General features: G+C 33.2%; 1 protein-coding gene across 2 annotated transcripts in view; it reads left to right on the forward strand.

Moving 5' to 3' along the window:
• LOC127876272 (serine/threonine-protein kinase LATS2-like) overlaps positions 1 to 10,402 on the forward strand; it is a 66,391-nt gene extending 55,989 nt beyond the window's left edge. For both annotated transcript variants that reach the window (XM_052421367.1, XM_052421366.1), the window contains exon 7: positions 1,769 to 10,402. In XM_052421367.1, the coding sequence (XP_052277327.1) occupies positions 1,769 to 2,227 (459 nt within the window). In that variant the 3' untranslated portion in view covers positions 2,228 to 10,402. The remainder of the gene's footprint in view (positions 1 to 1,768) is intronic.
• The last annotated feature ends 1,939 nt before the right edge of the window (positions 10,403 to 12,341 follow it).

A 12,341-nucleotide genomic window follows, 5' to 3' on the forward strand; every position in this document is an offset into this window, starting at 1 on the left:
TTCTGCTGTCGCTCCATCCATTAGCTCCGCGTTCATTCTTTTGCCTACATGTACATATTGTATAGTAAAATTGCACTGTATATCTTGTTTTTGTTCAATTCTATAAAATATTAGTTACTTTCAAATGGTCATACAATTTATTATTAAACATAACCAAAAACTTATCCGTTACTAATGTAAGTCATTTAAAATAATTGCCTACAGTGCCTTATATAAGTAATTTTATGTTTTGAATCAAGGAATGTATTCAGTTAATTTACTTGGCTTTAGATAATGCCTACAGCTTAGAAAAACTGAATATTTCCTCTTTAATATGCAATATCTTATGATAAAATCACCTTTAAAAACAAAGAAAGGGGGAATATAGTTCCCAGCAGCGTTGGTGCAAGCTATGAGGGTGGTAGTTTCTTAATGCGGTGAAGTCACTGACTGAGGCTTTTCTTTTGTGGGCGCAATCACTTTCCGCGGGCGATGCTCAAGACTAATGCCGGTCTCATCCATATTGTTTACACGCTGTTATGTAATCCAAGCTTAGAAAAAGTATTGTCCAGATTTTTATAGAAATACAATGGGGACGAATTTCTGGCCACAGCAGATGGTTTGACAGGACTCTCGATCACCACCTCTCCAAAACCCATATAACCATCATATGCTGAAAGGCCCAGCATATGCTGAAAGGCTTCTCCACTGGTCTTCTTCCATTTCACTGGCATACTTATGTAGCTCAGCATTGGACAATCTGTTGCCCAATCGTGCCATCACCTCAGTTAATTCAACTAGACCTAGCTTTTCTTTTATAATATCACTGCTTATCCCGTCATGCAGTGTCTGGTATAGGATACCATAATCCACAGCCTTCTTCCTTGTAGATTTTTTGTTCATTCGAACCTTGGAAACTGCCTTTAATATGGTTTCAGGGGCATACATTCTGTACCTATTATGGTATTTTGATGGATTTGCATAGCAGAAAAAGATGTGCAATAATTTAATAACGGATGCATATTGGATTTTAATTGCTAAAGCTTATTTTATTCACTAAAAACCAACAGTAAACATATAGACGAGCTTCAATTTAAGCGCTACAGTACAAGTGATGAAGTCATGTGACCCAACAAAAACATTGAAACGCTGACAAATGCCTAATGTGCGAAAATACGAAAAATAACCATTAAGAGTTGTATACATATGAAATTGAGGTTAAATTGTGTATAGGTAAATACTTTATATACAACATCAACGGTTTATACCTGTTTTTGACGCATGTTAGGCTCTTGATGATCAAGAATCAAATGTTGTGATTACTTGCTTGGAATTCGGACATGTGTGAATACATGGATTTACACTTAATTACGTCATAAGAAAGTGGCGGAATAGATAGGAAGGAAGCATATAGGTGCTTTTTGGTCAGGACAAGAAACATTTATAGGCCTTTGTCTTACTGAATATGTGGATTTTAAATAAAATGCTGAAAGCTTGTTATATTGAAGAAGAAAGTTGAATGGAGATTTCACAATAAAGAAAATCTCGATCCTCTTTTCTGATTTGTATTAGCAAAGGGAGACCAGTCATGATGTGGTCACTGTTCATGAATGTTTTGATTAAAGCCTCTTGTGTATGGAAATATTATTTTAAATCTTAATACAAATTGTTGAAAAGTTATGAACATTTAAAGTAATCAATGATAGACATTAAATAATGTTACAAACATATTCATTATTAAGTTGGTAGTACATGTATGTTTGATTTTTTTAAAATAAATCTTTTACAGGTTATTCATTGGGATAAGACATTGAACATTCCAAAAGAAAGGCTGAGTAAGGAAGCGAGCAATCTTATTGAGAAACTTTGCTGTGGGGCAGAAAACAGACTGGGAAATAATGGTGCTGATGAAATCAAAATGCATCCATTTTTCAAACCAATAGAGTTTGATGGGCTCAGGAAAAAAACTGCACCCTACCGCCCAGAAATCAAACATTCACTGGACACGTCCAATTTCGACCCTGTTGATGATGACGGAAGTAACAGTGACGAGGAACGAGAGCAGCGAAACCCTGAGCATTCAGTGAATGGGCGCTTCCCAGAACACGCTTTCTTTGAGTTTACATTCAAGAGATTTTTCGATGATGCTGGTCACCCCTATCCAACAGTTATACATGCAAAAGAGTCTGTGGACTTGGATAAAAGCTCAGAGATGAGTAGTGAAGCAAATTCACCTGTTTATGTATAGCAACAGTGTATAGTTAAAGGCCATTATATTTGTTTTAGATTTGCTCAATTTCATAGCAATAATGGTGCAAAGGTGAAAAATCTTAGCAGTGGATTGTGCAATCGCTTTATTAGAGAATATTACATCTAAACAATAACAGTAGAAAGAAGTTTTATTAATTTTTTTAGATACAATGTTTTGTTGAACAAAAATACTATTTTTAGAGTTGTGATATTATACTACAGTATATGGATTGAACTTAAATTGTTGTATGGTAACTTTGTCTGATTATCATTCCATGTTTTAATGAAAAGTAGCTGTACATATTTTAATTTAGAACCTTTTATTTGGATCCATGTGTTTAATCTAAAGGGTATTTTTTGGTTGGTCACTTTACATCAGCATGATAGAGCATACTGTTCATTAATATTGGCAATTAATAATTATTTAAGCCATAGGCAGTGTTTATAGGTAACATTCCTCAGAAGCGCATTATGAGATTGCATACAAAATATCTTTTACCATACTGTTTATGCCCTGTCCATGACAAGTGCTGAAGGGCATATAGTGCTAGCCCTGTGCGTGTTTATGTTTATGTGAGGGGTTTGGGAGACATGGTCAGAGCAGTGTGGACCCTAATGAGTTTTTCCTTTTTTGTATGCATATACAGTAAAAACTTAGTCAAACATCTACCCGGTCATATGTACAATGGTGTATAAATGGTACGAAAATTTGCCACTTTGTGTATGTTCACTTCATAAGTTGGTTCAAAATTAAAAGGAAATGGGAAAATGGAAATCGGGGTCAGTAAAATTGCGACCCCTGCAAATTCATTGTCAGACTCTTTGACACAATTGTCTTGTTAAATACTTTAATTTTATCAAATAATCCTGATATCAACATTTTTGAAGATCCATATAAGATTCAATTAGCAATGTTTTTTCTTCTGTAATGACTTCAGTTTAGTTTAGTGGCTGGGAAAACCAAAGTTGAATTTTAATTTTTACTTTCTTTTTATTATATTTCACTAGTTTGATTGTCAGGTCATACTGTAAATTATTAAATTTGGTGATATTATTTATTTTTAATGAAAGCTTAGTTTACGTAGATGACTTCAGATTTTGTATCATAGTATTTAATATCTGTTTGTTTAACCCAGTAGTCCATACATATGTTGTATGACTAGCACTGTTGCCAGTGACTTATGGACTGTGGTACCATGGCTTCAATGCAGTGTGATACTGAGCGTCTGCTTTACTTGAGCATGTGGGATGGGCCTCACATTTTAATGTATTAGTCCCCTACTAATTGAAGGGGACAATAGTCAGTCATTTGATGTGTGCACAAAACTGGATCCAATGATTTCTCTTGAAGTCCTTAAGATACTTAGATGACTTGTTGGTGTCTTTATCAATCGCATTGTGAGGATTATGCAAAAAATAGAAGAAAACATAATAATTTACTTATTAACTACAAAATGTATGATCATGAAACTTGGTATAAATTACCTATGTGTTTGCCTGTGCCTGTCTGTGTGTCAATACCAATTTGTTCATCCATCAATCAGTTCACCTGTCCTCTAATAGATATGATTTCAATATTTGGTTTGAATATTGAAAGTGATGACAGGATTATACACCCTTGATTTCTTCAGTGGCAACTGCAGGTTAAAAATGTCATTAAAAAAGCAATTTCGCTAAAAACTCAATTAATTGAACAGTATATGAGATATGATAATGAAACTTTGTTTCCACAATGTCATGTACATACTGGAACATACTGGTATTCGTTAAAAAATAAAATTCATGCTGCTTTGAGGAAAGGACATTTCATTTTATGAAGGAATATATTGCAAGTACAGATGAGGAGCTATATGAAGGTTATATTAAACAGACTCATTTAATAGGTTTTCACCTGTGGAGCAGTCCTGTATTGCCTGTAAAAGCCACTTTTTTAATAGCATGCATTTAATATTGAAATTTAGATTTGGATTGTTTTGATTTCTTTGTGATTTCTTTGTTGTTTTTTTAGCTCAACTTAGAACAATGTGTTCATGGTGAGTTTTTGTGATCACCTTTTGTCCGTCGTGCTTCGTCAACATTTACCTTCTAAACACTGAATAGGCCACATTTATTGTCTTCCTGTAACTTGGTCAGAAAATTTGGCAAAATTATATTTTGGCTGGATTTGTAACCAGGTCAAGTGAGGTAAAAAACTAAGTTTCTTGATCAAATTAAAGAAAAAGCTTTTGAACTCTCAAGAAGTCACATTTATAGTCCAATCTTCATAAAACTTGGCCAGAACATTTGTCCTAATGATATCTGAGCTGAGTTCGAAAATTGTTTCGGTTCCTTGAAAAACATGGGGTGCGGGAGTTTTCGTTATGGCCTTTTAAAAACTTTGTTTACACGCAGGTCGCTTGAAAAACATGGCCAGCAAGTGTCTGGGCAGTTTTCCTTATATGGCTATAGTAAAACCTTGTTAACACTATAGAAGTCATATTCACAGTACAATCTTCATGAAACTTGATCACAACATTTGTTTTTATGATATATCGGCTGAGTTTGAAAATGATTCCGGTTTGTAGAAAACTTGTCCACCACTGGGAGAAGCAGTTTTCCTTATATAGCTATGGTAAACCTTGTTAACACTCTAGAAGTCACATTGTTATTCTAATTTTAATGAAACGTGGTCAGAACATTTGCTGTATTAATATCTCGGCCGATTTCAAAAATTGTTCCAGTCTGTTAAAATAAAATGGGGCAGTTTTCTTCATATGGCTATTTTGAAACCTAGTTAACTATCTTTAAGTCACATGCTTTGCCCAATCTTCATGACATTTGCTCTGAATGTTAAATCTAATGATATTTCAAATGAGTTCAAAATGGTTCTGGTCTGTTGAAAAATATGGCTGCCACAGGATGTATCAGTTCAGGTGTGATTTTGGCTTAAGTGAAACTTTTAACACAGGTTTTCTTTCTGAAGCTCATTACAACCATTAAGTAAATACTACGGTAGTGTGATAAGGAAGTTGTTTTTGTAATGCAGATGATGATTAGTAATTATGATGATGATGATGAAACTGGTAATGGATTCAGACATATTAACAACAACCCAAATGTCTTATTATATTGTATTACTCAAATTAGTTTTGTCATAACTTCAGATTATTGTCTTTATTTTTCTCAAAAGCTCTTAGTATTAAAACCAGTAAAACAACAAAAATTATACCTTTCATTTACTTATTCTATCCTCTATCAAACTAATTAAAGCTCTTTCAACTGTGCTTGCATTGTTTCAGTTCAATACATGTAGTACAATAGATTGATGTTTTCTTAAATGGCCATGTGATTATTGATTATTATTAACATCTAAAGTTGACGAGATGCTTAACTTTTGATCTCAAAGTCACCTACAATTTGTGGTAAAAAGTATACCCATTGTTGTTTGTTGATAGTGCTGATTTTTAAATTACTTTTTTCCAAAATATAGCTTTGTCGCGAAGGGTAAACAAAAAAAAATCCAATGCATATTTATATATCTGCCAAAACAACAAATGTTTTCTTTTTACAGAACAATGTAAACATCCCTTGCCTTAAATAAATACTTCTCAGATGAGTTACCAGGGCCTTCAAGGCCCTATTTCTAGTTTGTGACAACCAACTAGGCGTGTAGGGCTGGTATGACTATTTATTACTTTGAAAAATATCCAGCTCTTAATTGCTTACGTAGAAAAGTATCTAGCACATAATCTAGCTTATTATGACAAGTATCTAATACTGAATTGTTTACTTCAAAAAGTGTCTAGCATTGAATTGCTTGCTATGAAAAGTATCTAGCACTGAATTGCTTACTATGAAAATGATCTAACATTGCTTATTATTAGGGATGGGAACTAAAATCCAAATATTCGAAAATCGACCGAACATTTGACTCTAATATTCATATTCGAATATTCATTTTTAAGCAAACTTTCACACAAATGTGTAAGTGCAAAGTCACATTTTTTGTCTTGTGCAGACATCTTTTGTATATCAGTATTTTTTTATAACAACTGCCATTAATTAATGATACGATGATTGGCACACGGGTGGGAAGTAGCAGAGGGGTAGCGTCTTTAATGGTTTTATTTGGCAGTTTGCAATGGTGTTAATACAATGTGTTTAATCTATTGACTATCAAAGATAATTTACATGTAATCACAGTCCAGTGCTCTCAATTAAGACATTATAGTTAACTTATGTCATTAAAACCAATCATTTTAATTACTATATCCATGTATTTAATCCTTGATTATCTAATCAGAATTAATTAAAAAATATATCAACCAATTAATTTTGTTTAGATTAAATAGCAACTTATTTAGACTCTTTAGAGTGTTTATTTCATACTCGCTTTATGTTCTAGAAACTTCTACAATTTAGAGTTAAAGTAAGTGAAATCGATCCACAATGCTACCCTTTCCTGTCCTGAATTATTTTTTGTGCTCAAGTGGTATGGCAAAATAAGCGAGAATAACAGTAATATGTATACCAGAAATATCTTATATCTTTTGAAAATTAAAAGAATTAAGTGAAAATGAATATAATAATCAATAATCAGTTTCAAAAATGATTACTCTTACTATCTCTTTTATAAAAGCTGCATTTAAGGTTATAGTGTGATTTGTGTCAAATAGGAACAGCACTTTACTTCAGACATTCGTAAGTTCAGACATTTTAATATTATGTTAAAAATCAAATATTATAATATAATAATGAAGAACGAATATTTTAATATTTTTTTCAGTTTTTGTTCCCATTCCTACCTATTATGAAAAATATCCAGCACCTAATTGCTTACTATGAAAAGTATCCTGCACTGAATTGCTTACTATGAAAAGTATCCAGCACTCAATTGCATATTAAGAAAAGTATCTAGCATAGCTTACTATGTAAAGTATTAAGCACTAAATTGCTTACTACGAGATGTATCTAGCACTCAATAGCTTATAATGAAAGTACTATGAATGCTTATCACTACTCAATACTGCAGAGCATCGTCCAACTTGTTGTACAATCATTTGGAGAATGTAAGCATATATCACAAGGCTTTAGCATACCGTAATTACTCTAAGTTTTCAGACACTTAAAAATACCCGGTAATAAAAATAATTTGTGTCCAAAAATTTACATACGAAAAATATTCAAAAATTACAGGTGTAAAATTTAGAAACAAAAATTAAGGTGTCCGAAAATTATAATTATATTGAAATAAAATCAATAAATCAATGTACAATATAATTTCACAGCTTTTTTCTGAAATGATATAGAACAAAAAAGTTAAAACATATAACATTCTGCTTCCGTAATAGGACGAAACTGTTTCAAATGCTGTTGGGTGAATCCATTGATTTCTACCAGTATACATGGTTATTTACCCAATAACGCTTATGTAATGGTCCATTGCCCTCAGGCATGCATCTGCCAGGTTTAAGAACCTTTATTTGGTTATAAAACTACATAATCGAAGTTTCACAAGATAAGTGAAAAAAGGGCGGAAGTCTGTAGAATAACGCTGTAAAATATACTGTCTGAAAATTAAGAGACATTAATTATGGATGAAAACCCGCATGTCCGAAAATTAAGAGTCATAAAAAATTATCATTTTTGGTAAAAAAGAGGGTATCCAAAACTAAGTGTCCAAAAACTTAGAGTAATTACGGTAATTATGATAAAATGGCAGTTTTGGACATGAGTGCAGTATTTGTCCTGAAAATTAAGTTTTTTGATAAATATATATTCTAAAATATGTATTCTATACTCTTGTAAAGGATTGTACTCTTCTAAAACATCTTAATGTATCACACTGTATAAATTGTCCACAATAGGTTTTGTAAACAATGGATTGGGCTATGGTGTACTGCTGGGCAGCCAAATTTCAGGATAATCTCAAAGTTGCAACTCTATTATCCTATCCAAAGGCTAACGGATGTAGAATTGGCATTGTCACAAACTTTTGATGACTATATCTCAGAAACTATGCAAGATATCAACATGAAACTTCATGGAAGTATATATATATATATATATATATATATGTATGTATATATATATATATATATATCAATTCAACAAATTTGCTTGTTATTTTATAAAATTGTTACCATTTCTAAAAAAAAATCATGTTTTCCAATAATGTTTTCTGTCTTGATATTTTCAGATAAACTTTCAAATGCTGATTAGTTCTCTACCAGTTTCATATGATTTATTGTGAAACATAACATGTGTACATATACAGTGCTTGTCAAAGGTTATAATGCTCAGTTTTTAGATGAAAGGGGTTTTGACCTGTAAGAAACTCGTGTATTGACTTCAAAGCTTTGTTGATTATGTTGTTTATTTATAGGTTGTTGAAGAATGCTGTGAAAGAAAATAGGGCATTTAGCATTTTACTAAAATTCTATGATAAAGTGATTTTGATTGAAGTGTTAGTGGTCCTTTCGCAAACTGAAAATATACATTTCATTAAGTTGCATTTAGCGTTACTGTACTCTCAAAAAACACTCCATCATCGTTGAAGTAACATAATCATACTGCACATGTTTAGCTTGTAAATTAAATCTGGATTGTATGAATAATCCATATTTCCCTTTTTATCATTCCAGAATCCATTAATTGTAGTATTTCTTAAACATAATCAAGTATGTAAAGTACATTCAATTTTTTATTTGTCCACCACAAATCTAGTAGGATTAGGAATGCCTTACATCTGTCTGTCTGTTACACTTTCATACATGTATCCAAGCCGTACCTCCTATAGCCTTTGACAGATTTTCAAGAAGCTTGCCTGAAATATTAAGGTCAATGAGACCATGTTCATAACAATAAGTCTTCATGCCATCTCAAGATGAATGTCGTATTTATAGGTAGAAGCCTCTATTTCTGTCCGGTCAATTTCTCATATTCCCTTTGATGAAATTTCATGACACTGTGCAGTTGTTCATGTCAGCTCAGGTCAAGATTATACGTGAAAGTCAAAAGTTTGAGCTTCTACTTTCATGTCCACTCCCCTTTCTCTGGTTCTCTTTAAAGTCTTTTCAAGGAAGTTACCTTAATTGTTAAGGTCATTGAAAAGATATGCATAAAACATGAGTAACTCATGATGTCTGAAGGTCAAGGTTTTATTTACAGTTCAAAAGTTTAAGCCTCTATTTTTGTGTCCACGTCATATCTCCTTTAACGTTTGAAAGATTTTCTATAAAAAATAATGTCATTGAGGAGATCTGCTCGAAGGCGCGTACGTCAGGCTGTCTTAAGGTCAAAATCACATTGCCACCTGCATTTTAGAGTCTGATCTTTATCTCTTACACTGTTTCATGCTTATGCGCTACAAATATTTATGATATTTGGTATGATACTGTCAAGCCACCTTATAGTCATTAAAAACTTAAAGATCAAAGGAATCATACAAGGTGATATAGTTATCTCTTTGACTGCCTTTTTCTTAATCATGCTATCCTAACAAGAGCATAGTCTTCTTAACTACTTTTCTGTGCTATATCTGTAGACTGTACATAGCATACGGTGTATTTAGAGTGAAATTAGCACACAGTTTCCATTCCATGATGCTGGTTGATTAATCAGACCACTCAGTGGCCATCATGTTGAGCGTAAGACAAGTAAACAACTGGAGCAGATAACTACATACAACCCATGCTCATTGTGTTTCTATTAGCACAGTGTTTTTGTGTCGCATGACTATGCACACATAGCTTTTCCTAAACATAACTCTGATAACCATTCAAGCTGACAAGATTATCTTCATTGGTAGATTAAGTTTTTGTGGTAAAGTACAGTGTAAAAAAAACAGTGCTCATCATGTCATACAACTATTCCAACTTGAGTAGTGTATTGAAATCGATTTAGATTTTTACTAATATTTTGTTATAAAACAATATTTCATATTGCTCTAAGTTCCTCACAACTTCCAGTATGAAAAACAACATTGTTAGAATCTTACCTTGGTGTACATTTTATGTAAATATTATATGACTGTTGCATGGTGATAGATACTATTTAATGTTGTACATAAACAAATATCTGTACATGCAGCTTACTGTTATATATGTGACTGTTATGTCTGTGTTACATACAAGAATTTAACAAATATCATTTTGAATAAAATGAATCATAATAATAAAAATACTGAAATAAGTATGTTCTTTGCGTTTTATCAACACAATAAATTGAATATTAAATATGCACTCGCATTTACAGAATTGCATGATCAGGCATTGTATGCATCTATGTAAGAAACTTGAAAGTAATATATTAGTCACAAATAATCCAAGAAAGATTGCAAGTCCAGGAGAACCAAATTGTTCAAATTAAACACATTTCAAGCAAATACTAGCATGGAAGTTCTGGTGGCAAAATGAAATGCAACTAAACATAAGCTACAAACACAGCAGAAAATTTGAAATTACATTAACCGACAATAAATAACCTTATATCTAAACACCATTAGTTTTCACTTACTTTTTACTTCTAAAATTATAGAATAATTTCATCAATGGGTCCTTTGGTCAATCTGTCACACATGTCCACTCCATTACTCCTTTATCCCTGACAACTTTTTTATGAAACGTTCCAAAAATATTAAGGTCATTGAGACAGATGTGCAAAACACATGAGTGAGTCATGTTGGCTCAAGGTCATGGTCATACTTAAAGGTCAAAAATTTGAGTCTCCTTTTTTTACTTATTCGATATATCTCCTATTTCAATAAAAGGATTTTCATCAAATATCCCTCACATATTCATGCCATTGAGGCCATATGCAAAAAGGCACGAGGAAGTTCAAGGTCAAGGTTTACATGTACTGCTTTGTCAAGAGACTTGGCCTCATTTTTTCTCTGGTCAACCTCTGTACCTTTTGAAGAATTTGTGAAAATGTCAAATGTCCTGCTCATACCTGTGCAAGGTCAATACTTTAAGCCTATATTTTCGTTCCTGTCCTGATCTCCAATGCGCCTATCCAGCATTTGAGATTGTTTCCACAATAACAGACTGTACACAGAACATAGTGACCTCAATATTCCACAATAATAGACTGTATTCAGGACCTAGTTGTCTTGTACTTTCACAATAATAAAGTGTACCCAAGACCTTGTTTCCTCGTGCCTATATAATAACAGACAGTATCATCTCATGTTTTCACAATAACAGACTGTATCCAGGACCTATTCATCTCATGTTTCCACAATAACAGAATGTATCCAGGCCCTGTCATCTCATGCTTCCAAAATAACAGACTATCCAGAATCTAGTAATATCATGCTTCCACAATTGCAGACTGTAAGAAGGACCTAGGCATCTCATGTTTACACGATGACAGACTGTACCTTGGACATAGTCATTTCATGTTGCCACATTAACAGACTGTACCCAGGACCTAGTTATCTCATGTTTCCACAATAAAAGACGGTACACAAAATCTTGCCATCTCATGTTTCCACAATAACAGACTGTACCTAGGACCTAGTCATCTCATGCTTCTACAATAACAGATTGTAACCAGGACCTAGTCATCTCATGCTTCTGCAATAAAAGACTGTACCCAAGACCTAGTCATCTCATGCTTCTGCAATTAAAGACTGTACCCAAGACCTATTCATCTTATGCTTCTGCAATTAAAGACTGTACCCAAGACCTAGTAATCTCATGTTTCAACAAAAACAAACTGTAACAAGGACCCTTTCGTCTCATGTTTCTGCAATAGGAGACTACCCAGGACCTAGTCATCTCATGCTTCTACAATAACAGACTGTAAAAAGTGCAAAGTCATCTCATGCTTCCACAATAACAGACTGTAATCATGACACTGTCATCTCAAGATTCCACAATTACAGTCTGTTCCCAGAACCAATTTTTCTGCTGTTTCCAAGGACATGACTGTACCCAGGATCCTGTCCTCTCATGTTTCAACAATAACAGACCGTACCCAGGACTATGTCATCTTATGTTTCCACAATAACAGACTGTACCCAGGACGTAGTCATCTCATGCTTTTATAATAACACTCTGTAACCAGGACCCTGTCATCTCATGTTTCCACAATAACTGACTGTACCCAGGACTTAGTCATATAAAGTT

Source organism: Dreissena polymorpha, chromosome 4 (genome assembly GCF_020536995.1).
Source record: "Dreissena polymorpha isolate Duluth1 chromosome 4, UMN_Dpol_1.0, whole genome shotgun sequence".
NCBI lineage: Eukaryota > Metazoa > Mollusca > Bivalvia > Myida > Dreissenidae > Dreissena > Dreissena polymorpha.